The following is a 24,790-nucleotide window of genomic DNA, read 5'->3' on the forward strand; positions in this document are numbered from 1 at the left end:
ATGACACATGTGAAACTTGTTTTCTCTACTTCCGTAGGGGAGTCGTATTCCTCTATTTTAAGAAACTTAGAAAATGTTTTCCAAAAATTTTGACCAGTCACAACTTCCGTAGGGGAGTCGTATTCCTCTATTTTAAGAAACTTAAATGTTTTCCAAAAATTTTGACCAACCAAACATGAGAAAGTGAAATTTTCGTCTTGCACCAATCAACTTCAAGCCCAAATCAAATTGTTTCAAATACTATCTCATTTCATAAAAAACCACAAAAATGAATACAGTTCAATAGGTGGTGCTACTGAGAGAAAGTATCAGCTTTTATTCTGAGATAACAAATACATCTCCTAGTCAAATCAAAGGTTACATATGCTTCATGAGATAAACAAGAATGGCTAACAACAAAAAAAATGAAATATTTGAAGAGCCCTTCTCTTTCGTGGTTCAGCAACATTTGTCCTTGTAATTGTACACCTAATACAGTCAAGTTCGCGAATTTTTTTTACCTTTACAGGCAATTTAGAGCACCAGACCATACTCCACTTCTCGTGGACCTGTGATCTCAACCCAGGAAGTGCTTCACTATTCGTGAACAAGAGGGCCATAGACGGGATACCACATATTTTGTCTCACGTGTTCAATCGTCTCTTCCTGCATCCAACGAATGAAGCTCTTGAAAAAAAGGTGGAAACACATTTTTCTTAACTGTATATATCATTATGATTCTTGTTTCCTTTCGTTTAGGAGATTCTAGTAACGTTTCGTACCTTTGACATATGCTGCAACTCTCTTACCCCAACCTCACCGTGACCTTCTGCCAGGTCTTCAGCAACAGCAGCCCGTAAAACTGCAGCTCCCACCTCTGCTGTAATATCCCGAATACTGCACACAAAAAAGAGATATTAGATACGATTACCTGTAGGAAGCAATTTTGCCTTTGCCACCTCTAAGTGAATGCATTCTGCAAATGCAAATTACATCCAAAATACAAGTTTCCCAAAACTCATCAAGCAATCTCATGACTAGTAATGCCCTCACAAAAGTTATTACTACTTAAGTCTGAAAATTAATAAGCGTGGGAAAAGAAAAGAAAATGATTCAGCAACAATAGCACCACAATCTATATGATTAACTAGTAGCCGTATTCATAGCCTCAAAGATTAGATCTCTAAATGGATGTTCACAAAAAATAAACAAATATATAAAAAGAGAAACTAAGGATGAGCTGAGTGATCAAGTGTTGCCCATATGAAATAACAAGATTCGGGTGTAGAAACATTTCATCAGACTGTTGCATGATAGCAGCAAAGTAAGTGTGCATTCCATGTCATGATACATAGAGAATCAAAATCAGGAGAGATAAACCTAGACGTTTGTGCTTTATAAAGCTGCACCTTGAAATTGAAGCATCATTGTCATCAAAATTTTGTACGTTGTTAATTTTGACTCCCTCAAATATGCTTATTACAGCTAAATGGTGTAGTAACAAGGGACAGGAATAAGCATGTGACCTAGAAATCCTATAAGGCCAAAACCAGTCGGCAGTCGCTAATATGTTCAACTAACGCAATAAAAACATGATATCAAATTTATAAGTTGCAACAATCAGTCAGTCATATCTAGTCATTACAGGGACAGGGTGGAGCTAATTTAGTGCTTAAGATTTCACAGCTCCAAATAAAACTCTATGAGCAAAGAATACTTTCTCCAGGACCAAAAACTTACTCGTCAATGGATGGATACAAGATTCCTCTATTGATTTCGTCATCAGACATGTAAGAAGCGAGGCTGCACGATCACAATAAATATACAAATCAGTAAATGTATAGATAAGAGAAGGTTTTATTGCACCACATGCTTTAAACTAAACACACAATACAAATTGAAAAGCTCACACCACTGATGGTCAAATCAAGTACAAGGAGACAGGATTGTCAGATCATACCACTCAGCAGCAGCTTCTAACATTGTATCACTTATGTTTCGAGCGCCAGAAAGAAGAGCTCCTAGCCCAATGCTGAATTGTCAACAATAATCTTAGATGAGTGCAACACATTCAAAACAGTTAACATAGGTTTACAATCAGCACCTACCCAGGGAAGAGATACATGTTATTCGCTTGATTTACATGGCCTATCTTACCATTCCCTGAGAACATATTAGAATAGGATTCATGAGGTAATACATCATCAATAAGCACAAAAGAGGCTTAAACTGGGAAGTGGAGATGAATTAATGAAAAGGAGTTGCTCAGCGACTGCAACAAGTATGCATTAAGGATACAGAGAAAAAATGCATTCAAGAAACCAGAAACTACCTAGATCAACATTTGCAAAGGGACTCCCACTAGCAAAAACAATATCTTCTCCAGCAAGCTTGAAAGCATCAACAGGACAGCATTCAGCTGTTGAACAGAATATACAATATTAAATGCAAGATCAAGACAAACAGCCGATTGAGGAAGCAAAAGATGGATGACAAGACAAACCATTGTTTGTAGGATTTGACATGGCGAAAATTGCAGGTCTAACAGAATCTGACTCTTTCATGGCCCTCAGCACCTGAACATTACACCAAGACAAACACAAGTTGATATCGACGGAACAGACTTACTGCAAGAAACTTTCAAGTGACTTAACTGATCATAAAGAATGTTCAAGTGATACAATCCAAAGAGCAAATAACACCTCACATCATACTTCAATGAGAAAATTCCAGAAAATAAGAGATCACTTCACCAGTCGCACGTATCTCTTTCTCATGATTTATCCTAGAAAATTCTTGAAGTACTAGTTTGTTGAAAAGGGATGAAAAAGGAAAAAATGTCTGAAAGGAACCTGCTAAAGGTAAGCAAAGGAATAGGAAGCAAATTGGTGGATGAGATTAGTCATTAGATATGATTGTCAATGGCATAAGCTTCACAAGTATGTAGTGAATCAAGCGAATTGACCAGAAAATAAAGTTTAAATATGTTATAACTCCATGATGTCATTTAAGGCAGAGCAACGGAGTCCAGATGTGGATATATGACAAGAAAAAGCAAATAAAATATTGTCCTACACTTGTTAAAGATAGAGTAAAATGATTAGATGTGCCAAATAAGTAACTTCGGCCAGCTAGAGCGTAAAGATCCAATCATTTCCATAAAGTTTCACGATTAGCTAGATGTCACACAATTGAAAATAGCTGAACCAATGACACGGTTCTTATCTCTGAGTGTCGTAAATAAATGCTAAAGAAGAAAAAAACAAAGTACATGACCCACCTCCTCATGAAATATGCCTCCAACTCCTGACAAACCAAGAAGTACATGAGGCTTCACCTTTTTGACCTGACAAACATTTAAGCCAGCCTTATTGTCTTGGAAAGCATAAAAGGCACTAAGATGAAGATAGCAATTATTAGTCCCCTACAGCCCAATAATCAACAAGGTCAACAAATTTTAACAAAGCACGGACATCCTTCTACTAAGAGCAACTTAGTTTTGTATGCCCAGAGATTCTATTAACATTACCACTTCAGCGAGCCCTGCTCCCTCCTGTAGTCCTAGCCCCTCAATCTCGTGATGGGCTTTAGCAAATGGTAATGCTGCTGGATCAATATCTTTCCTATCCTTTGTGATAAGACCCTGCATCAACAATCACCAATGACCATTACTAATCACGTTGGAAGGAAGCAAATCTTTAACACCAACAGATGTCCTGGACAGAAAAAAATATGGTACTTGTCACGGAGCCCAGAGGCTTGTTGATGTGATTAGTGAATGAAGAATTGTTTTCATCTATAATACATTTTTTTAAAAATATTTAATGCCGATGTTTTCCCCCAATATAAAATGCAAGCATGGTTAGACATATTTGATAAAAGACGCATGCAAAAAGAGGGAACACATTCACATGTTCTGAATCAACATGGACTATAAGCAATCTGTATATATACAAAACCTCACATTTTTATCCAGAAGAAAAAAGTGGGGATCTGCTGATGGTCCAGTCATTCTTGAAACGGCTTGTAATGCCATCTTAAGAACACCAAGCCCCGCACTGAAATCCAGAAACCAATAAAGAAGAGAATGCAAAATTAAGTCACCTCAGACAGACATCTAAATAAGACAGAATTTATTAGTAACCAAGAATAGGTTGTCAAAATTAATTTTGCCATTACCTTCCTGCTCCAACTACCACTATCTTTTGGTTGGCAAAATCAGTCAGTGGTCGGCCCTGTGCCCTAACAGTTCCTAATAGCCCAGCAAGAGCAACACCAGCTGTTCCCTATTGAACAAGAAGAACAGAAGATAATTCTTTCTGTCAGTGGTGGCTGCAGAAAGGAGAACAAGGGCCAACAAATAACCTCCAGAAAAAATCGGGGACCAAGCAAACTACCTGTATATCATCATTGAACATGCAAAACTTTTTCCGATAGCGATCCAGTGTCTCAAAAGCCCACTTTGCTTGAAAATCCTCAAACTACTAGCATTATTCAGATTTATCAGTGCAATAGAAATAAAATAGTATCAGATATCTCTATTTGATAATAAATGGACCTGCACAACAGCCTTTGGCCAACGAGCATGAACAGCTTCCACAAATTCATCAACTATTGACAAATATTCTTCTCCTTCCAACCTAGGTTGTCGCAGTCCAAGATCTGTAAAATTAAAATCCTGTAAGAAGCAGGAACCCTTGCACCCAACTTGAAGAACAGAATAAGGAGGGTTGAAAAGGGCTAATTTTCAAAACTAGAACTGTATATATCTGATAGTTGCATCCTTACTCAACACAAATTGAATAGAGCCACAATGTTGTTTGCTATTTGGTGTTAAGAAAATGGACATTGGGCCTAACTCAAGTATTTGGTGTGAAGAAAATGGATCATGGGCATAACTCAATCCAAAAGCAGGCTCATAAGATGAGAATTTTCCAAGACCATAAAAGGATTAATAACCAATTACCTCAACCAATGTGGGACACTTAACACCCTCTTACACGCCCAAGACTTGACATTTGGTGCATGGACAATATAACATGGGGCCCAACATTGGGTAAGCCAAGAATAAGGATGGGCCCATTTCGGATGACATGTTAAGAAAATTGACCTTGACCTGACTTAGAGCCTGTTTGGATTTGACTTAAAAGTTGGTCAAACCTACTTGTAATTCATTTTTAGCTTTTGGGAGTGTTTGGCAAAGTTAAAAATAACTTAAAATAAGTTTAAAATAACTTTTAAAAAATTAAAAACCAAAAGTAGGACTCCCCCTACTTTTTATTTTTTGGCTTAAAAAGTCATTTAAAGTTTGACTTTTTATTTTTTGACTTAAAAGCTACTTTTTTTCAGCCTATCCAAACGGACTCTTAATCCCAAAAGCTAACTCACGAGGTGAGGTTTGACAAAGATCATATAAGTGAACTCCCCCAAGAGAGGAGGAAGGTGAAGCAAGTTTTAGGAGTTAATACTTGTAGTCATAAAGACTGCAAACTTACAGAATAGTAATTATTAGAGAGTCAACAGTATGTGCAGATAGAAGACAGCGAGCAACAAGAAGACGATATTTTTTTAGGATTAACCACAAGGACCAGAAAGTCCACCAGCATGTAAGAAGCCAAAAACAATTAGGTGTGAGCATATTAGATTACTAATACTTTTTTTGGATGAAGTACTACGCATTAAAAAATCTTACTCACAAAGAGGATCTTCTAGAAGCTTCTGATTGTTGGTCCCGACGTCAAGCATAACTGGGAGCACCTGTTAGGCATATGCATAGGCATAGGTAAATCTGGCAGACAACATATTTTGCAAACATGAAGGCACATCATAACATGGAAGTGTTGATTGTTTGTTTGGGAAGTATAACAATCACCAGTTCTATTATTCAAGGAGCAGATTGTGTGTTCATCAATTTTGATTAAATTGTACATGACACTGATAATTAGAAATGACGTAGGCAGAATTACCAAACATCAGTGTTAGCAGTCATTACTTAACACTAAAACAAAACCTCATTTTAAATCTGGAGTCATATCTTTATTTAATTTTGTTTAAGTCTTTTTGGATAGGCTAGTTAGTCAGACTGATATCCTTGCCAAATCCGTATCAAGTCGTCTATGTTTCATAGCACTTCAGATTTACAAAGCGGTATATGAAAAAGATACAAAACATACGCAACCCACACACTGATAATGAAAGCTCATGAATGTCAAGTTGCTGAACAAATAGTAACTCCCATACATACTCTTTGTGGGTTGATACCAGCAGCTGCTACATACATGTCAAGTTTTCCAATTGGTATACCTATCCCCTGAACTCCAAGATCGCCAAGGCCAAGAATACGACTTCCATCTGTCAGCACAATCATGTCTACCTGCAAACAAAAGAAGAGAATGCATTTGGGTGATTCTATTTGAACAAAGTTGTGAGTTTTTGTTCTAAAAAGACAATCCATATCAAAGAGGTTAAAGTCAGGGAGATTTTCTCAGCTACACTATGTTTTAAGTTTTGCATAATTCCAAAATATCAACTAGTTAACTTTTTGTACCCAAGTATTTCACATAAATTTCTGAAATGAAAACTGAAAGGAATAATATAACTTGGGTCTGAAACTGTCACTGTACTTAAAAATAAACAAATGACCAGTAACTTAGCTCCTCATCATCCAAACAAAACATCACAAATTCCTGCACAAGTCAATAGGGCTAATGCGATATTTCCTGTGAAGGCATAAAGGAGGTAGCACAATTCGGCAGATTGGGTATCTGTAAATTCAAAATTTACAACCATGTTTTGATAGGAATATGGCTCTAGAAATTCACATACAGGAAGAAAGTTATTTGAAGGGAATGTAACTAAAGTATGGAGCGGATCAATATGGATGGTTCTGTGTAAGTGACAAAGCTTCACATAGTAACTTGAGAGAGGATTTGAAGGGAAAAAAACAGACTTGTGAAAGTTCATGAGATTCTCGTGGGGACCCCCATCCGCTCTTGGCTTGACTATGGTTTGAAACATTTTTTTTTATCAAGGAAAAAAAAGTATCACACACTAGAAGACTACCCTAATTTATTTTTCGTTTACAAATAAAAAGATTGTTACCATAGCAAAATTCTTTTAGGAGAACTTTACAGTATTGAGGAATTGAAGTGTCCTGATTTTGAAAGGGTCATCCTTGAAATGCTTCATGGTGAAGTCACATTATAGTCATTCATACCATAGGGGTGACTAAATGCCCGTAAAATAGTCACCTAGAGCTACAGGTACCAAGGTAGAAGGCAATTTTTTAATGGAGGGCGGCGTCAAATGCTATTTTGACAGCATACGATTTAAGAAAAAGAAGATGTACTATTGTCAGATTTTGTTTCTGTAAATGACACAGAGATTAGGTGAATGCAGAAGACAAAAAAGGGCTTCATATATTTGAAACTTCTAGATAATTGAAACAACAGAAGGGACAGCTGAAAAATCAGAAAGTTGTGAAATCACATAGTACCTGAGTAGAAGGCCAGTTGAAGATCATTGACATCATCTCTCCCTTATCTTTGGCACTGAAATACATGCCACGTGGACGTCTAAACAAACCAGAGTAGTTTTGGCAAACCAATCCTACTGTTGGAGTGTATATTATGGGAGCAAAATCTTTGATATTGTCAATTAGAACCTGAGAAGAAAGTTCAGGATTTAACTTCAGTCTTCAGGTAAAAATAGTTTATTTTCTACTTGGCATTTGCAAGCATGATTTGCAACCACCAGACTTACTCGGTAGTACAGTGTCTCATTCCTGTCATGCAGCCTGTTTAAGATCCTCCATTTTGCTAACGAAACAACACTGTCTGGTTGACCCTCAGTATTTTTCTCAAGTGACCGAAATGACTCCACTAGCGGTACAACAAAAGAAAGAATATGATATCACACAACATAATTCACAACGTATATCTTACAACAAACTTACTAAACAGAAGACATAACAATACACTGATGGATATAGCGTGCCTGAGTATGATACATAAGATAGATGAATAGACAAAAAAAAAAAAAAAGCTTTCTAGAAGATTTAACAGAATGCAGTCAAAATGGAAGATTGGAACAAAAAGTAAAATATTTTAATTTTCAGCAAGATTAGATTTAAATGTTCCAGAAATCTTTCTTAAAAAAGAAGTTTTAAATGTTCCAGAAATTCCTCCTCTCTTTTTCAGCAGGGAGGAACTAAATATAGAGTTTTTAATACATGTTGGTGCCGACATGCAACATGCCTACTAAGACAAGAAAGCCAAAATATAAAAGATCCCAAACTACTTTTTTCCAATAACCAAGAAATCCGTTGCTTCCAGCTTTGAAAAAACTCAGTAGATAATGGGTTCACCCTTTACTCACTTAAATACCAGACCTTGTTTTTTTTTTATAAGTAAACTTAAACACCAGACTTGGTTTACAATAGGATTCAAACTTGTGATGTGCGTCAACTATACATTCCATCTTGTATTACCTTTGCCATTAAACCAAAGTCCTAGGGAAAAAAAGAAGTCAAAGTAGATGGTGCTTTCAAGCCTCATTAGAATTCCACTAAAAAATTTGGAATATTTGGAATTAGAGAGCTTAATGTTGACACCTCATAAATCACACTGGTAGGTAATAAACATGTCGAACAAACTTAGACAGCTCTTCCCGCACTTCATTCCATCAAGTATTTTCTTCTAGTTACTACTAGATAGTCTGGTGAAAACTAACTGAACCGTTCATCCATGTTCAAGAATCTTCACCAACATGGTCCGCTCTGAAAGCACTTGTGAAAACTAATAACAACGAGAATTTTGTTTTAGGAAATTTCTAAGGGGATGAACTCTTCACCCTGCCAAAGAAAAAGGATAAAAGATTGATAGATGAAAAAACCCACAAGTACTACTACCAAACTAAGTTGGTGTTCTCGTCAAATTTTCATGGCAGTTCTCATTGTCTGTATTGGTTCTCAACATACTTCGAAGTACTTGTGGGTAATATTACTTCGAACCAAAACCGACAAGTACTTTAAAACCAGGTTCTATCTAAGTTAGAAGCCAAAAACAACTGAAGAGAGAGAGAGCAGAAAGTTTCTTCTGAATAAATTGAGCATAGTGCCCTGTTGTTACTATAAAGAGCTGAATACTAAGTTTCCCGCAAGCAACAAAGCCAAGTATAAAATAGCCAACTTACTGAAGCGGTCATATTGCTGTTCAAATGATATTACACGAGGTGGGAGGAGACCGCGCAGACCCAATCGATCTCTTTCCGTCATTGGGAATCCCGTGTCCTGTTTTTTGTTTATTGCAGATAATAACATCAAGTTACATCAGTTGCATTCAACAATTACAAACTTTGAAAGCATAATTGAGTAAATAAAGTTTGTTCTCTCTAACATTTAAAACTTTTAGATGAGAAGGTACACATAATTTAGCATGGTATTAGAGTTAGGCAAAGATCCTGGGTTCAGTCTCAACACTACCCATTAACAAGAATTTGTACAAACACTTGGCCTTTGAAAATGAATCTACAGATTAAGCTTTTAGATGAGATGTTTTACACAATTTAATAGGAATCAGTCGTATTGTAATCTCTTTTCCTTTGTATGTATCATTATCAGAAAATTGTACTATTTTTAAGGTTGTATCAATCCTGGTCTCTTTACTAAGGTTGTATAAATCATGGTCTCTCGAGAAACACAAAGCTTAATCCTGAACTCTTGAAGATATAACGTAAATTACTTTTTATCTTCTTGTTAATTTACTACCACATGTTCCATATAAAGGTTGATGCTCAGAAAAATATAGAACCATATGCCTTCTTGGACAGCCTAATCACCATGACACTGTGGATATGCATAATGTTTTACTCATAAAATTTCTTGTTACAAAACACAGAAGAGTAAAAATCCTAATGAGGTCATCCGTAATATGTGTTCTATTTTGCTTCTATGTTTGGCTTATGAAATTTCAGTATAGTTCCTTTCATTTTCTAGAATCACTCCAACTTAATTTTTGCCAGAGCACCGCATTTTCTCCTGTTAAAGAGTAACTTATAGGACAATTTACAAGCAAAATTTAACTCATAATATACCCCATCTACAACACCAGTAATAACACAACCATAGTTCAGTTGGCTTTATAAATCCTCTACATCCATTTCCTCAATAAAATTCCCAACTAGACATCAAAATTTAGGTGAAAAATTTAGTCGGTGGACACGGTACTTCAAAAGTAGCATCTCAGGACTCATATCACATAATCCAGTTTACAAAGTACATCAACACAAACCAACAAAAAGTAACCAGTATTTGGCAAATCCAGTATTGCATTAAACTTCCATACAACAACAATTACGCCTCGGTCCCAAACAAATTGCGGCACCTCTAGATTAACCAAAAACCTTATTTTCACAGCAATATTTTCAACTAATAGTAGCTGAATAAATTTCGAAACAAAATCTCGAATAATAAAATAAAAATAAACCAGATCATGAGTAAACGCTAATTTTGAAGCTAACAGTTGAAAACAAAATTACTAAAAAATCTTACCTTATTGAACCAAGGATCATGAAGAATATCAGCACCGCGCTTGTGTACGATACATGGAGCTGAAATCGCCGTCGATAACCGCCGCGTACGGCGGAAAGTCGACGCTGCAGATCGAGCCACTCTCCACATTGCACGCTCCTTATATAAATAAAAAACGAGTAAAAATTGAATCAACAAAACTTTGAATTCGAGTTCAACAAGAAGAAGATGAAGAACACTTCAACTCCATGAATATGTGAAAGAGTCAAGTACCAGATATTTATACTCTCCTTCAACGCTGCTGCTTATATTCCTTTTACTTTCTTCTTTTTTTTTGACACTTTCTTTCTAAGGGTTATTTTCACACCCTTTATCTTAATCTTTATAACATTCTTTAAGGTTAAGATCGTCTTATTAGTTGTTAGGCACATTTTTTAAATGTTTCACATTTACTAATTAGGAATCCTAATTATTTTAACATTATTTATGGTGGTCTTATTAATTGTAAGCACAATTTTTAATCCCTTGATATTATTATTATTAATTATTTTAACATTCTTTGGGTGGTCAATGTTTTATACTATAGTTTTACAAAAGAAAATTAGATTCACTAAACAATCTTATATTTAAAAAATTTCTTAATCAGACTAATATCACAATTTAGCTAGATAGGAAGCTATTGTCTAAAATATTTAGGATAGAAACTATAAAATATTTCTAAAAGTTAGAATCCGTTTGGATTGACTTGAAAAAAGTACTCTCTTCGTTCACTTTTACTTATTACACTTTGACTTGCACATTCATTAAGAAAATAATTATTGATATGTCTTGAAAAATGATTTGAGAAATAATATTTAATGTTGAAGGTAAAACATGAAAAAAAAAATATTGTTTTTTGTTGGTATATCAAAAGTGACAAGTAAAAATAAAAGTATATTTTAGAAATAAGTGACAAGTAAAAATAAAAGTATATTTTAGAAATAAGTGACAAGTAAAAGTGAACGGATGAGTAGTTTTTAAATCAAAAATAAAAAGTCAAACTTGAAGCTAAGAAGATTTTAAAAAATTAAATAAATATTTTTAAATTTAAAAATATATTTATTTTTTAAGAAACTAATAAGGAAATACTTTTAAGGGAGTAGTACATTAGCAGTGGAAACTTGAAGCTGTTGAGTTGGAAGTCTTGTGACGGCAGACGGGCAGAGGCTAAAGTGCTGCCCGCCCGGTATTGGAGAGTTTTTAGTGAACGGTCAGCATGTTGCCACACGGGCAGTGAGAGGGTAAAATGGGAAATTTGTGTAAGCCAATAATAGATTATTGGGCTCATGTGGGTCCAGTAGTAAGGAGTACAGTGGTACCACGTGGCAGTTTCTCATAAGGCAGTAAGCTAAATCTGAGTAAACATTGTTGTAAAACATTTAATTTAGGATGGAGGTGAAGATAATGTGTGTTGGAGATAGAGGTGGGCATGGTATGGTACGGTGTGGTATTTGAAAATTTTGATACTGTAGTTTTGGTATTTGGTTTTTAAAACATTATATCATCATTATATCAATTTAATTTGGTATATTGAAGTTCGATTTCGATATTCTACAGTATGGTAAATCGGTATAATGTGTTCAACTTCGATTAATATATATTTATATGATAGAAAATTATGACTTCGACAATTAAAAAAAAGTCTCAATTGTATTATACTAACACATTACACATGTAGAAATATATATGCAAAATAAAGTACAAACAACTCTTTTTGTTAATCAATTACAATTCAAATACATTTCAATCAAAATAGAGTAGTCAAGGTTTTAACTTCTAAAAAATTAGTTTATACTAATATTGGGTTGCATATTTGTTAGTATTTTAATAATATATGTTATTTATGTAACTATATACTTTGGTATGGTATTTGGTATTTCGGTATATTATTTCTAAATATCAAATACCGTATCGTATACCAAAAAAATTAAAATATATACCATATACCATATCAAATACCATAATATCAAAACTACGACATTAAAAATTTTGATATGGTATAGTTATTCGGTATATACCATACCATGCCCACCCCTAATTGGAGAGTGGGAGGAACAACAAATGTGGAATATCACCTATGATAGTTTTTCCTACTTCAGGGAAATATTTTGCTCGTTTGTCATTGTACAATTTTTTCCGACCAAAACATTAAAAAATTAGAAATTATTTTCTTTCATACTCCTACGTGTGTGTATATATTATATATATGTGTGTGAACGATAAACAATGGTTAAAAGCGAATGCATTTTGGAGTTAATGATTTTAAATGAACCCATCATTTTAGATATATTGATATACATAGTGATATCACTAACATATCAAAATTATTATATTATGAATTATAATTTCAAAAGTACAATAAATTTAATCATAAAATATCTCAAAAAATAAATCTATTGATAGAGTTTAAATCTAAAATTTACTTATGATAGTATTGGAGGTATTGTTTCATTCACTTTTACAATACTTAATTTTGCCAAACGACACGTTAGTTCAATGCCTACGTAGGTCTGATATGTGCCCATGTTCTTTATGAAGATTCTCCTTTGGAAGTGTAAGGTTAAATTGTACTTTTATTTATTTACTGGAATAATTTGAAAATTTAAGGAGATTTTGATTCTGGTGAGAGGCTAAATTTGCAATACTAATTATTACTTGGTGAAGGTACTACCTTTTATACCAATCAGGGTTGTGGTGAAGTGGTAAATATTTATTTATTCTTAATCATATGTCTTAGATTCGAGTCCCCTTGGATATAAAGTCGTCTTTATTAAGGAGTGCTTTAGCCCTAATGTGAAATGTGAAATTTTTGGGTGCGAATTTAAATTTAATCAGATGCCTTAATGTGAAATGTGAAATTTTCGGATGCGAATTCAAATTTAATCAGATTTTAATATGGATACCGAATACCTGAAAAGAAAAAAAGAAAAGGTACTACCCTTTATAGTAGCAGATACGTGCTTTCTATGTTCCAACATGATATCTATTTAATTTATTTTGTCACCAAGAATTTATTCTCCAAATATGCTTTACATAACTCATAAGTAACCTTAACGTTAACTATTTAAAATGCTATTTTTCTTAGACTTATTCTTTATTGAGTTTTCCTATGATCACCAAATGAATATTAATCAAAAATCTCTTCTAAAAATTACTCACTCGTAATATTTTTCAAATTTAATTTTATACTAATGAAATCGTTTTAAATTTTTATGCTAGTTACTGATAAAACAACATAAATTAGATAATGTATGCAACACTAGAAGGTAGCATATACCCACTATATTGAATCGGTCCAGTTGCGCATAAGTTGTTCTAGACATTATTGTTGTTACTAAATTACAATTTATCAGTAAAATGAATTCCAAGATAAGAATACTTTAATATTAATTATCTGATATAGTTTTAATCTCTTCAAAATTACAGTGACATATATACTAGTCGAAGTGGAGCTAGCATTTTCTTATCATGTTAAATAAAGTTTTCTATATACCATATGGAATAATTCTATTTTGTTAGGCAGCTACGTCGTGTATTATTTACAGAACAAGAATAAAGCAGCACAATTATTATGAATGGTGGGCATGCAAATGCAACCAAACAAGTGAAATTTTGGAATAGAAATTGATTTTATTTCTTTTTTGATTAGTCATGAACACAAATTGGATTTTTGGAATTGATTCTAAAAGGAAAATGACCATTAATTTCAGTGTATTCCGCGTAAAATGTTGATTCTTTCGCGTTTTGACTGTTTCATTGACTAGATGTCTACTTTTTCAGCTGCAAATTTGAAAGACGAGTCTCGAAATAACAGGTAAAGTTATTGTCATGTGATCAGAAAGTTATGAACTCAAGCCATGAAAACAGAAATATTATAAATCCTTTGGTTCTGCCTTTTTCCGTACCGTGCATGCATAACAAATACTTTAGTGCATCAAATTGTCTTTTTTGGGAAAATTTAAAATTCAAAATCAAATCTCTTTTTATTTTGTTTTCCAATCAAATATTTGTGATGTCTTCACTATTTTTGTTTTCTCTTCTAAAATGTGTTTTTGATGTGTTATTGAGTTCAATGTCTTTTAAAAACAATTTCTTTACCTCCACGAGGTAGGGATAAGGTCTATATACACTCTAGCATAAGCAAACCTCGCCTATGAAATTTCACTCGGTATGTCATTGTCGTAATACGAGCCATATAAGATAGGATATAACACATACATCATTCTTTTCGAAAATGATTAGAACCAATGACGGTGCGTACTGTGAGTTTGTGACCATAGCCACTGCTTGTAGTCAATATCCTCCAGTGCATGCATGTGCATCGGTTGTTTTAACTTCCTACAAAATAAAGATTCTACTGACATTAAAATCAACAAATAGGAAACCAAAAAAAAATAAAAATCACCAAATATAGATTTTGTAATCTTTGACATTTATGATGCATTTGTATCTGAAGCTAAACTTTATATTATTTTATTTTTATAATGGAGATGTCCAAGCTGGTTTAGGCACACATCAACTAATTTTACAGGTACTTGTAACTCGGCCACTTGAATTTGAATGCAAACCTCATGATTCTAAACCATTAGGTCATGCCCTTGAGTGCGAAGATCCAAAATCTTTTGATAAATTGTAAAGTCAAATTATATTTCTGAAAAGATGAACATAATTTGACAATACGAATACACACAAAGAAGAGAATTCTGGCAAAGAGCAAGACAAAAACTACTATGATGCAGAAGCAAATTCAGCTTCAAGTGTCAATTTAACACCATCCCTAAATGAAGTTGGTGACATATTGAGTGTCTGAATTAATCTGGTGATATCCATGGATATATCTGCTGGAGATTTAACGCCGCGGTTAACCTATAATGTTCAGATAATAACACACATATGTTAGGTATGTGGTTTGAAGAAAAAAACAGCAGTGATGATACTTTCTTGAACTGTGTTGCGCTTGTAGTGTAACACAACAGAGAGAGGTAACGACAATGAAAGCAAATCGAAATATCATGTATTTTACCATTGAGAAAGCTTGATACAACAGAAGCTAGAAGGTAAATGAGAAAAGTAAAGAGACTATTTCTGAAAATTTGTTTGTGCGCGTGCATGCAAATGTCAGGGTAATGTTAAACCAATGTTACTTACAGTTGATGAGGATACTGATTTGATCAATGACAAATTATAACCTCGAATATGTGCAACAGCTTCAGCCATCTGAACCCTGGAAACTCGATCAGGTCCACCCACGTTCAGAAGTAACTGCATTGGCTCCTTCTCTGGAAACAACACATATCATGTGATAAAATGCAAAAGTCAAGGAGAGATAGAAAATCAGGTAAGTTGTATCAGAAACTTTACTAGAAGGCTTTTAAAGGAAAAAGTTAGACATAACTTTAAATATAAACCGGTTATGAGCATTGATAGAGTCACATTGTAGAACTTTTCTTGAGTCATAGTGAACCACCACATTGAACACTGAGCTGAATTATTTGTTTCGGATTATATTCCAGTTAACTCAATCATATACTTCAAAAGAATCAAATCCTCATGCAGCAAGAAAGGTTGTATTAAATATGTGGAAAACTACCACAAAGAAAGAACCAATCCAAGAAGATCATAGTGAAATTTCAGTAACATAGCGCACACGTGTAAAAAAGAAACTGAAGAAATAAGTATCCCGTATTTGTTAATGCAGACAGAGGGTTGTCAAAAAGTTGTGTTACTTTGATCAAGGCAAATCAGTCTTGAGGGTCAACACATGTCTAACCTGAGATCCATCTACTTGTCAGAGTCCAGACGATGGTCACAAGATCCTTAACATAGACAGGACAACGGAACTCATCATGAAAAAAATCCATGGCTTCTCCCTTTGCAAGAATACTATCCATCCACTGCATGATTTTCATGTGAAGCATCAGCTCAAAGCCCAGTAGTCAAGTGATTTAATGTGCCATATATCATAATAGAATGCTTGGGATTTAGATGCAATTTTTACTGTTATATCATAACAGAATCATGAGTAAACATTCAATCTGTTGGTGTTTTTTAAAAAATGGGGCAGCACAAAAAGATTGAAATTGTCTCTCAATGGATTGAAATGACTTTCAATAATTTTCTTAAGGGGGCTTTATATAGCCAACAAAAAATACATAATCTGCATAATTTAAAATTTAAACAACCTAAAATATCTCAACAACATAAACAAACTAACTAAAATTCAGAATTCAAATTTATTCAAACTAAATAACTTATTTTGCTAAAAGCTACTGCAGTAACTAAAAGCAATCTTATGTTCAATTTGATGTAACAACAGTACAATATTAAAAGGCTCAATAGAGCCACTCACCCCCATGATATGACCATTGAGTCCAAAAAAAGGGGACAAATAGATGGAATTTAATAGTAATCGCATATAGAGGGCTAAATATAATTTGCAAGCTTGAATACATCTCAATATCAACTTTTAAAATAAAAATAAATAAATCAAGTCAACATCAAGTTTAAATCCAGATACAGGCCAAACAGAAGGAAAGCGTGACATAATATGAAGTGATTAGGTTAAGCTTCAAAAAAAGATGTATCATGTTTAAATTGCAAATCACACAAAAGTAAAGGCATGGAGGATACTATAGCGCCCACTCATTCTACTGAACAATAACAGCCCTTTAATGAAGTTGTACAAGTGCAATTACAAGGTGAAATTCATTGTATTCACCTGAACTGGAAGTGATTTTGGGACAGGGGAGACGGTCTGAGGTCCATAAATAATACTGCTCCTCAAAATTGCAAAATTTGAGTAATTTGCGGATATAAATTGCTCTGCTGCTACCTTTGATCTTCCATAAACATTCACAGGAAGGGTCTCATCATCTTCCTTGTAGAAGGATTTGGTCCCTTCATAAACTGATAAAAGTCTATTTAGTTTCACCTAGTCTCAAAAAAATTGTTTGCATCAGTCAAAAGACATGACTAATGAGAACATTCAATAATTAAATGATTGTTCATCCAGTAACATGAGAACATTCAACAATTTGATAAAATTATATCACAGGTGAGAGAGCTTGATCTACAGATGCTTAGGTTGTAAACAGCTTCTTCAAATCTTTTCATGGAAAGGAATACAGCAAAATAAATAATATGAAGCATTCACCAACAAATATATCAGGGGAATTGGTGAACAGAAGCTAACATCCTATTTCTCAATATTTTATGCACCAGGAATTTAAGTCAGCATCTTCCTTAGCCAAGTGTCTATTAATTTTAAGCATCTTACCAGTACTTGCTATTTTCCTTTATATTAAAAAAATTACCCATGCTTTAGAAGGACCAGTTCATCCTTGTGCCAGAATTAGTTTCTTAGGTAGGGATTGCAGAGGTAACACAAGAAGTTAACAAGTATATAGAGTTTGGCTCCTATGATATTGATAGCCAGTGGTGTTGTTAAAGACTCAATTGAGGCGCCTTACACCAAGAATCTAGGCACAAGATCTCGCTTAGGCGACACTTCCATGCAGGCACAAAAGCTCTAAGGCATGCACCTCATTGCCCATTGGCTATATTATCTTGAAGAATGTGTAACGGAACAACAAATAAAACTGGCAAAGTGCTATACCAATTGTTAACAAATGCCAAAAATTGCATCTTTGCATCTAACTCAAAAGTTTAGTGAGTGGATAAACTTTAACATCTGAAGAAATAGGTGATTCTTTTTTTAACAAAAGAAAAAGGAGAATCCGTTATATCAGTGAAGACGGATTCAAAGGCTCCAAAGCAACATTGAAACAGAGTTGTAAGATGAGGGAAGAATTGACTGCCAGGTAACCAAGTAGAAGTGGAGTATGGCAATAGCTGAGGACTTGTGTACTCAGCTATGCAACTTTTCACTCCCAGAAGTCCTACAAAGGAAGGAAGTACGTCCATTTTACAATTCTCATCATCTACTTTTTTTCCAACTGTACCAAATAAGTGAAACAATGACCAAACCCTACCAGTGAAAGTAAGTCAACATTGTACCATTTTCCTCCCCCATAGAAACCAACACAGTTAGCCTAAGAAGTATAACCAGCTCAAGAAAGAAGCAAGAAACTCTCTAACTTCTGCGAAAAATTAGCTATTGTCACTACAATGATTTCCTCGTGTGTTACCTTGATCAGTAGACAAGTGAATCAGAAGAGTACCGCCATTGCTAAAACTTGACAACCACTTAACAAGAGCAGAAGGCACATTAATAGCCATGGCAGCAGTAGGATCCACTTCACAGGCACGTGGAACAGAAAGTGCAGCACAATTAACCACAACATCAGGCTGCTCATTCACATTACAAAGCTTGGTATTAGCTATTATGGACATTTTAACTAGGATAGTAATAAATTTTGACCTACTATACAATCCACCAGCTACTTCAGGTATTTATCCTAGATGACAACAAACAGACAGCAAAGACTACACCTAAATAAACTCACAGCCTTGAGTGATATTAGTCGACGCAAATAAGAATTCTCTTACTAAATATAATATTTAAAACTTTCTTCAAATTTTATATACATATATGAAGATGCATATCTCAATCACCAAAATAGAAGTGAAATAAGAAAAATGTAATCTTCAAGACCCACAATGGAAAAATGGAATCTTTTGGAACTGTGTACAGTAAAATGCAAACCATGAAATTCAAAATCTAAACTTTATGAGTTCGAGTTCGAAATCAAAATTCTACCACAACCCATTGGATTTATGTGTTCAAATTTTATTACTAGTTGAACCTATTTAGTGGATTGAACCATAAGTTTTACACTTCCACCCAAAAACTTGACAAACATTTCGTGAGATGCTATCAATCACCAAAACTGAAAATGCAAGCAAAATAATTGCAATTCTTGAAGACCTAAAAGAGAAAGATGGAATCTTAATTCAAACCTGCCCAAAATTTTGTGAGATGTCATCAAAGCCATTGCTGGTTCGTAAATCTACATGGAAGGGTAGGGCATGAGGAATGGCTTTCAGTAGGCGCTCGGGAGGGGGATTGGTGTGGTAGGTAAAGGCTAATGAGAGAGCATATGGAAGAGTATCTTGGATTGCCGTGAATTCTTGCAGAAGATGCTGACCCAAGTAACCTGTGCCACCAACTATCAATATTTTCTTGCTACTCATTTTCAATCTCTTAGCTTCCCGACTGATCTCTACAATCGTAATTCGTATCTTAGAAAAGCAATGCAGTTCTTATGGGGCCAAGGAGTTTGCTGTGCCTACTGAAGAGAGTCACAGTTCCTTGGACTGCAGCGTGGCGTGGTTGAAGCATGGGTCGGAATCAAACCCTCGCCAAGAAGATAAAGTTTAGATAGTCAAACAGTAAAATTTTCCATACATTTTACCCTTTTACTCTTATAACAAAGATAAAGTTAAATGGTCGAACTAATATGTAAGATTTTCCATACATTTTACCCTTTTACTCTTAACTTCTCTTGTTGATAAAATTGTAAGTTTGTTATTCAAATTATTGGTGCATTGTATTATGGAACGGTGAAAAATCATACAATACTTCTAAATATAGTATTCATCAAAACTATGTTACAACCATCCAAACAAGGTGTAGATGTTGTGTATTACAAAACAATTTATGTTGCATACGAATTTTGCAGTTTTTACTGAAGTTGAAGCATAAGCTTTATCAAATGAATAATTAACAAAATATACCATCTTCATGATCCCAATTCCCACAAAACATTTGTAAGAGTTGGTAAATACTCACAATTTCTAAAAGGATATATAGCTAACAGAGTATTATAGTACTATTTCATTATAACAAACGACAAGCCTCTATTGGCCTCCAATTCAGTCTCTCTGCAAATACAAAGAAAGAAATGAACAAAAACTTTGATGTAGGCACATGTTTCAAATGTCCCACTATATATATGCATCGACCAAAACTGCTGTGAAGACTTCACACACAATGGCGTAAACCGGTTATTTACATTACAAATGATGACATCTTATGGCTCAAAGGCAATAGTTGCTTCCTGGAGTTGCTTGCCATATTTTCTTTTCTGGTCACATAAACTCTTACGAAGAAAAGCCAATGAGGCACAAACTGACCACCCATAACTGTTTTCTGGGTTGCTTGAGAGATTCTAGTTAAGCAACTTTTTCTGGTTCATTTCAGCGCGGTGATGTAGTTGAGACCAAGGCATATATCAAACTCCGTTAGCTGCTTCCTGGAGTGGCTGGGGACTTCTCAATAAGCAACTCGATTTTCTGATCATGTAAGAGAAGATTTTTTTATGTGTGAGAGTTTAAAAGACATGGCACGAGGAATATGTTATGAATGAAATGGAGATCTAACTCATTGCTTTTATGTTCACAGCTTCTAATAAGATCATAACCAGTTCATTTGCCTAGCAGAACATCTTAAAAACTTAAAACAGTATTCAAGGAGATAAATGTCAAGTATTTAGAAAGCAACAATCAGCAATAGACAGGGTATTCACCTTCACTGATTTATTAACTTCGTCAAGCTTGTGAAGCAGAAAATCAGAAGGTACAAAACCCCTGTGCTCCAGGGAAGCATGGCGTGGGGAGCCCGTCAGCTGCATAACAGATAGATACAAGTTCAAATATTAAAATAAAATTAGGTAGAAAGAAGCATTTTGATAGGATCTGATTTACATGTCCATCCATGATAATGATGGATTATCAATGTAAGATAAAACTGTGTAACACTGAATCTCTGTACATATCAGTCCAGATGAAATGAAATAGGCAAAAAGGACATCATTTGAAAGAACGAGACATGGTGACCTTGCTTCACTATGTTTCTTGATTATGTTTTCCACACTACATTGCTCGAAACAAAGAATCAAATCTTCCCTTCTGCAGTACATTATAGTGATCAGGAATTTCAATAAAACTGTGTTTTATTATCATACATTCAAAGGAACAAATTTGTCTTGTGATTTTTGGAAAAGAAGTTAAGTGCATAGCAGTAACTTTTCCCTTTTTCTAAAATGAATTACGCCCATAACAATAAATTAAACAAAGTGGCCTTCTGCAAACAACCTGGTACTAAACAACATCTCAAAAAGACCCCATGGGAAATATTTAGTGGTGACAAAAAGAAATATAGAGATACTACTTCCAAGGATTTGATTATGCTAAAATGTTGGAAATCGTTCTTACCCTTGAAGTTTTAGATGGTGATCTCGAAACGGATGCAGCACCATCACCACCTTGAACCACAGTTCTCCAACTCCTTCCAACATGTATGACCTTTGATGCTTCATTTACGATGACCTGAAAATAATGTAATGACACTTAGCACTTCAGAATCATCAATATTCTCGTCTGCCAACGAGCCCACAAAAAGCAAAATCAGAGAGAAGTGAAACTAATAAACTGAGTGACAAACCCCAAAAGCAAAAAGGAGAAAAAGAACAAAGGGGGAGTTTCACAGGACATAACAGCTATTTTACCTTCCTTAGGAGTCCAGGATTATGCACACCTTGCACCTGTAGTTCATCAACTGGTGCAGCTTTTCCACGTGCTATACTTTCAACTCTGAAGGTGTGTAGTCCAAGCATTGACTGCAAGCAACCTACAAAATTAAATTGGTAAAGTTTTAACAGCAATAGGGCACAAGAGACCTTCATGAGGTACTATAAAGAATCAAAAAAAGAAAAAACAATATCAAGTAAAACAATTGAAAGAACAAAAGAGAAATTATTTAAATGAAGGGATTTCAAGAAGATAATGAATTGGAAAAAGAACACAAACAGGTGGAAGTAATAGTGACTGTTATGAACTGGAAGAGAATCGCCATGCTAGTGTCTATTAGTTGCATTACGGTATGCTTAACACCCATCTGCTCATGCCTATACTTGCTTTCCATTTCTTCCTACCCAAAATTCTAAGAAACTGTTTACTCTTGTAGTAAAGAGTAAAGAGTCAATTAACTACTTTATACACCACAAGGCCATCAAGTAAGATTCTCTTTTTTCTTTAAAGATTTTTTTTTTTTTTTTGATTGGATAGTATACCATCTCTACTGCTCTTTACATCAGAAAAAGACATACATAAGTTCAACTCTTGTGAAATTCGAAATGACAAGTTTAAATTGTTTCTCAAAGATGTGGCAACAAGGATCTGTTTATCCAAAACGTGACAGTTGAATAGGGATACATATTTTTCATGAATTACTAGTAGATGTTCATGAGAATGTAAGATTTGCCAGAAGCAACAGATTGAGAAGTTGCTGCTCCATATCACTTCTATAAGTTTTGAGGAAAAGGGAAGAGATGTAATTATGTGCTTTTGGCTATAGATAGATAATAGTAGCCACTAGCAGGGAGAAAAGCATTCAATGAGACTGCAGCGTAGTATTATTTAGAATTTAGCCCACAAGTTTTGATGGAAAATTCCAACTTTAAATAGGAACACAAAAATCATTTGAAAGTTCTGCTTTCTATTTCAGAATCGAGGAGTAGTTGATTGATTCATGTCCAGCATACATCCCTACATTACAACCTCTTTATCAATGGATGGCCGATCAATGTAAAATTTTGAAATGAGATTGTACCCAAAAAAAACAAAAGAAGATAAGATACTGGATATGAAAAGTTGCAGTTGATACCTTGCTCAATAATGATATCTATCACTAAAGGTAGAGGAACATGCTTTTCAAATTTTACGTCTTTCCAAAATGGAATGAATGAAGGTCTTGACACCTACAATTGACACAAAAAGCAGCTGTATCAGCTCTATATTGTCTTAAGGAAACAGCATGACTTGACCAAGCTATGCATACCTTGTAAACTATTTCATCTGGAGTAACGTAAAGTTTGCGTGATGAAATTTCCTTTTTAAGCACATATCGTCGCATCGGCAGATAGAGTAACATAAGTATTCCAATTCCCCAAGCTAAAACCAGAAGCAATGATATAGAGAGCCATATTATAGTGTCATACTGAACACTCTTCTCTCCAAGTTCATCAAAAGAAGCCATATATAGTATCTTCTCAGGAGTATCAGCTTCTTCATCTCCATCTGACTCTGATTCAGGGTCAGAAAGCAACAATTTTGTCGACGAACCGAGTTTTGAAACCCCTTCTGCATGTCCCATCAACATTTTCCAGTTCAAGCCTGAATATTGTCCGAAAACATAAACACAAACATGCCAGCAAATACAACACATGTCAAAGTTGAGCTTCCATGATTTATCCACAACGCTCAGTCACCAAACTTGACGCTATGTCAAACAATTTAAGGTCATGTGAAATGCATCTCTTATGAGAAGAGATTACATTAAGATGGATAATCAGTTTAATTTCATTCTCTTATTGTTCTAATAAAGTTGAATGATAAAACTACTAAAAGACAATCAAAGGCCTTCAATCTTAGCTGCATTTCCATTTTCTACCATTTTCTAGTCTTGTTCTCACTTTTTCTCCCCAAAGAACCAACAAAATTCTACAGCTGTATAGTGTACAGCAGGAGAATGTTCAATAAACAAAAACAAATTCTACAACTGGTAGAAAATGTTCACACAAAGAAACTGTTTTTTTCCTTTTCTTGATTATGAGAGATACAACCAATTTTCACTCAACAATCCCACAATTGGGGTCGGGGAAGGGTAACGTGTACACAGACAAGAAATGAATAAAAAGAACAAAACTTTAGGACAATCCAGTACATTTGTTGTGATGAAGAATCAAGATTTTGAAAACCCAGAAACTAAATCAGCATTATCATACTCAAACACAAATGAATCATAATAATTTTTAGTACCTGAGTAATACACAAGAATTGGAAAGTTTCTTCCTTTTCGCAGCTTCGGATTACAGGAAAGAAGGGAGATAGTACAAATGTAAGTAATTTTGCTAAGGGTGTGATTTAAGGTAAAAAATTTGATCCAATTTGTTAGGGTTTGATTTTGGGAATGCTGGCTGAAACTGTTCATGAAATTCGCAGTGTACCCAAAAATTGCTGCACCTGACTGACACTGACCAAACATTCAAATCACCCGCAAGAAAAAAAGAATTGAGTTATTCGGATGATCCGACCCGATTATTTTGCTATTCGGGTTAGTTGATCGGTTAGACTCAGCTTTAAATAGTGTTCTCAGAAAAGGCCAATTGTGCCATGATAAAGTTTTGAAAATTTTAATTTTGAGAATTACACGTGTCAAGTATTATTTACACTATGTCAATTATTGCTTTCACTATGGAGTAGTCATTTTCTACTTAACATTTT

At 34.5% G+C, this 24,790-nt stretch overlaps 3 protein-coding genes across 3 annotated transcripts; all 3 read right to left on the reverse strand.

Moving 5' to 3' along the window:
- Positions 1-228: 228 nt before the first annotated feature.
- On the reverse strand, positions 229-10,848 carry LOC125868755 (NAD-dependent malic enzyme 59 kDa isoform, mitochondrial). The gene is made up of 20 exons (XM_049549329.1): positions 10,781-10,848; positions 10,529-10,666; positions 9,172-9,268; positions 7,741-7,859; positions 7,475-7,642; positions 6,224-6,352; positions 5,676-5,736; positions 4,538-4,641; positions 4,377-4,460; positions 4,159-4,265; positions 3,944-4,037; positions 3,509-3,622; positions 3,260-3,325; positions 2,483-2,555; positions 2,312-2,398; positions 2,088-2,142; positions 1,940-2,011; positions 1,720-1,782; positions 762-876; positions 229-645 (listed from the first exon to the last, which is right to left on the reverse strand). Exons 2-20 carry the CDS (start codon positions 10,655-10,657, stop codon positions 577-579), a joined length of 1,806 nt encoding a protein of 601 aa, XP_049405286.1. The 5' UTR covers positions 10,658-10,666; positions 10,781-10,848; the 3' UTR covers positions 229-576.
- A 4,253-nt stretch (positions 10,849-15,101) lies between these two features.
- LOC125853506 (uncharacterized) lies at positions 15,102-19,859 on the reverse strand. Its single transcript, XM_049533200.1, has 6 exons — positions 19,466-19,859; positions 18,694-18,853; positions 17,265-17,452; positions 16,317-16,440; positions 15,695-15,825; positions 15,102-15,412 (listed from the first exon to the last, which is right to left on the reverse strand). The coding sequence occupies exons 1-6, from the start codon at positions 19,697-19,699 to the stop codon at positions 15,275-15,277; spliced, it is 975 nt and encodes a 324-aa protein (XP_049389157.1). The 5' UTR covers positions 19,700-19,859; the 3' UTR covers positions 15,102-15,274.
- Positions 19,860-20,260: 401 nt separating this feature from the next.
- On the reverse strand, positions 20,261-24,550 carry LOC125853731 (uncharacterized). The gene is made up of 7 exons (XM_049533469.1): positions 24,326-24,550; positions 23,346-23,680; positions 23,172-23,265; positions 22,015-22,136; positions 21,722-21,835; positions 21,034-21,132; positions 20,261-20,800 (listed from the first exon to the last, which is right to left on the reverse strand). The coding sequence occupies exons 1-7, from the start codon at positions 24,495-24,497 to the stop codon at positions 20,750-20,752; spliced, it is 987 nt and encodes a 328-aa protein (XP_049389426.1). The 5' UTR covers positions 24,498-24,550; the 3' UTR covers positions 20,261-20,749.
- Between the last annotated feature and the right edge of the window lie 240 nt (positions 24,551-24,790).

The sequence above is a fragment of the Solanum stenotomum genome, chromosome 1 (genome assembly GCF_019186545.1).
Source record: "Solanum stenotomum isolate F172 chromosome 1, ASM1918654v1, whole genome shotgun sequence".
Lineage (NCBI taxonomy): Eukaryota > Viridiplantae > Streptophyta > Magnoliopsida > Solanales > Solanaceae > Solanum > Solanum stenotomum.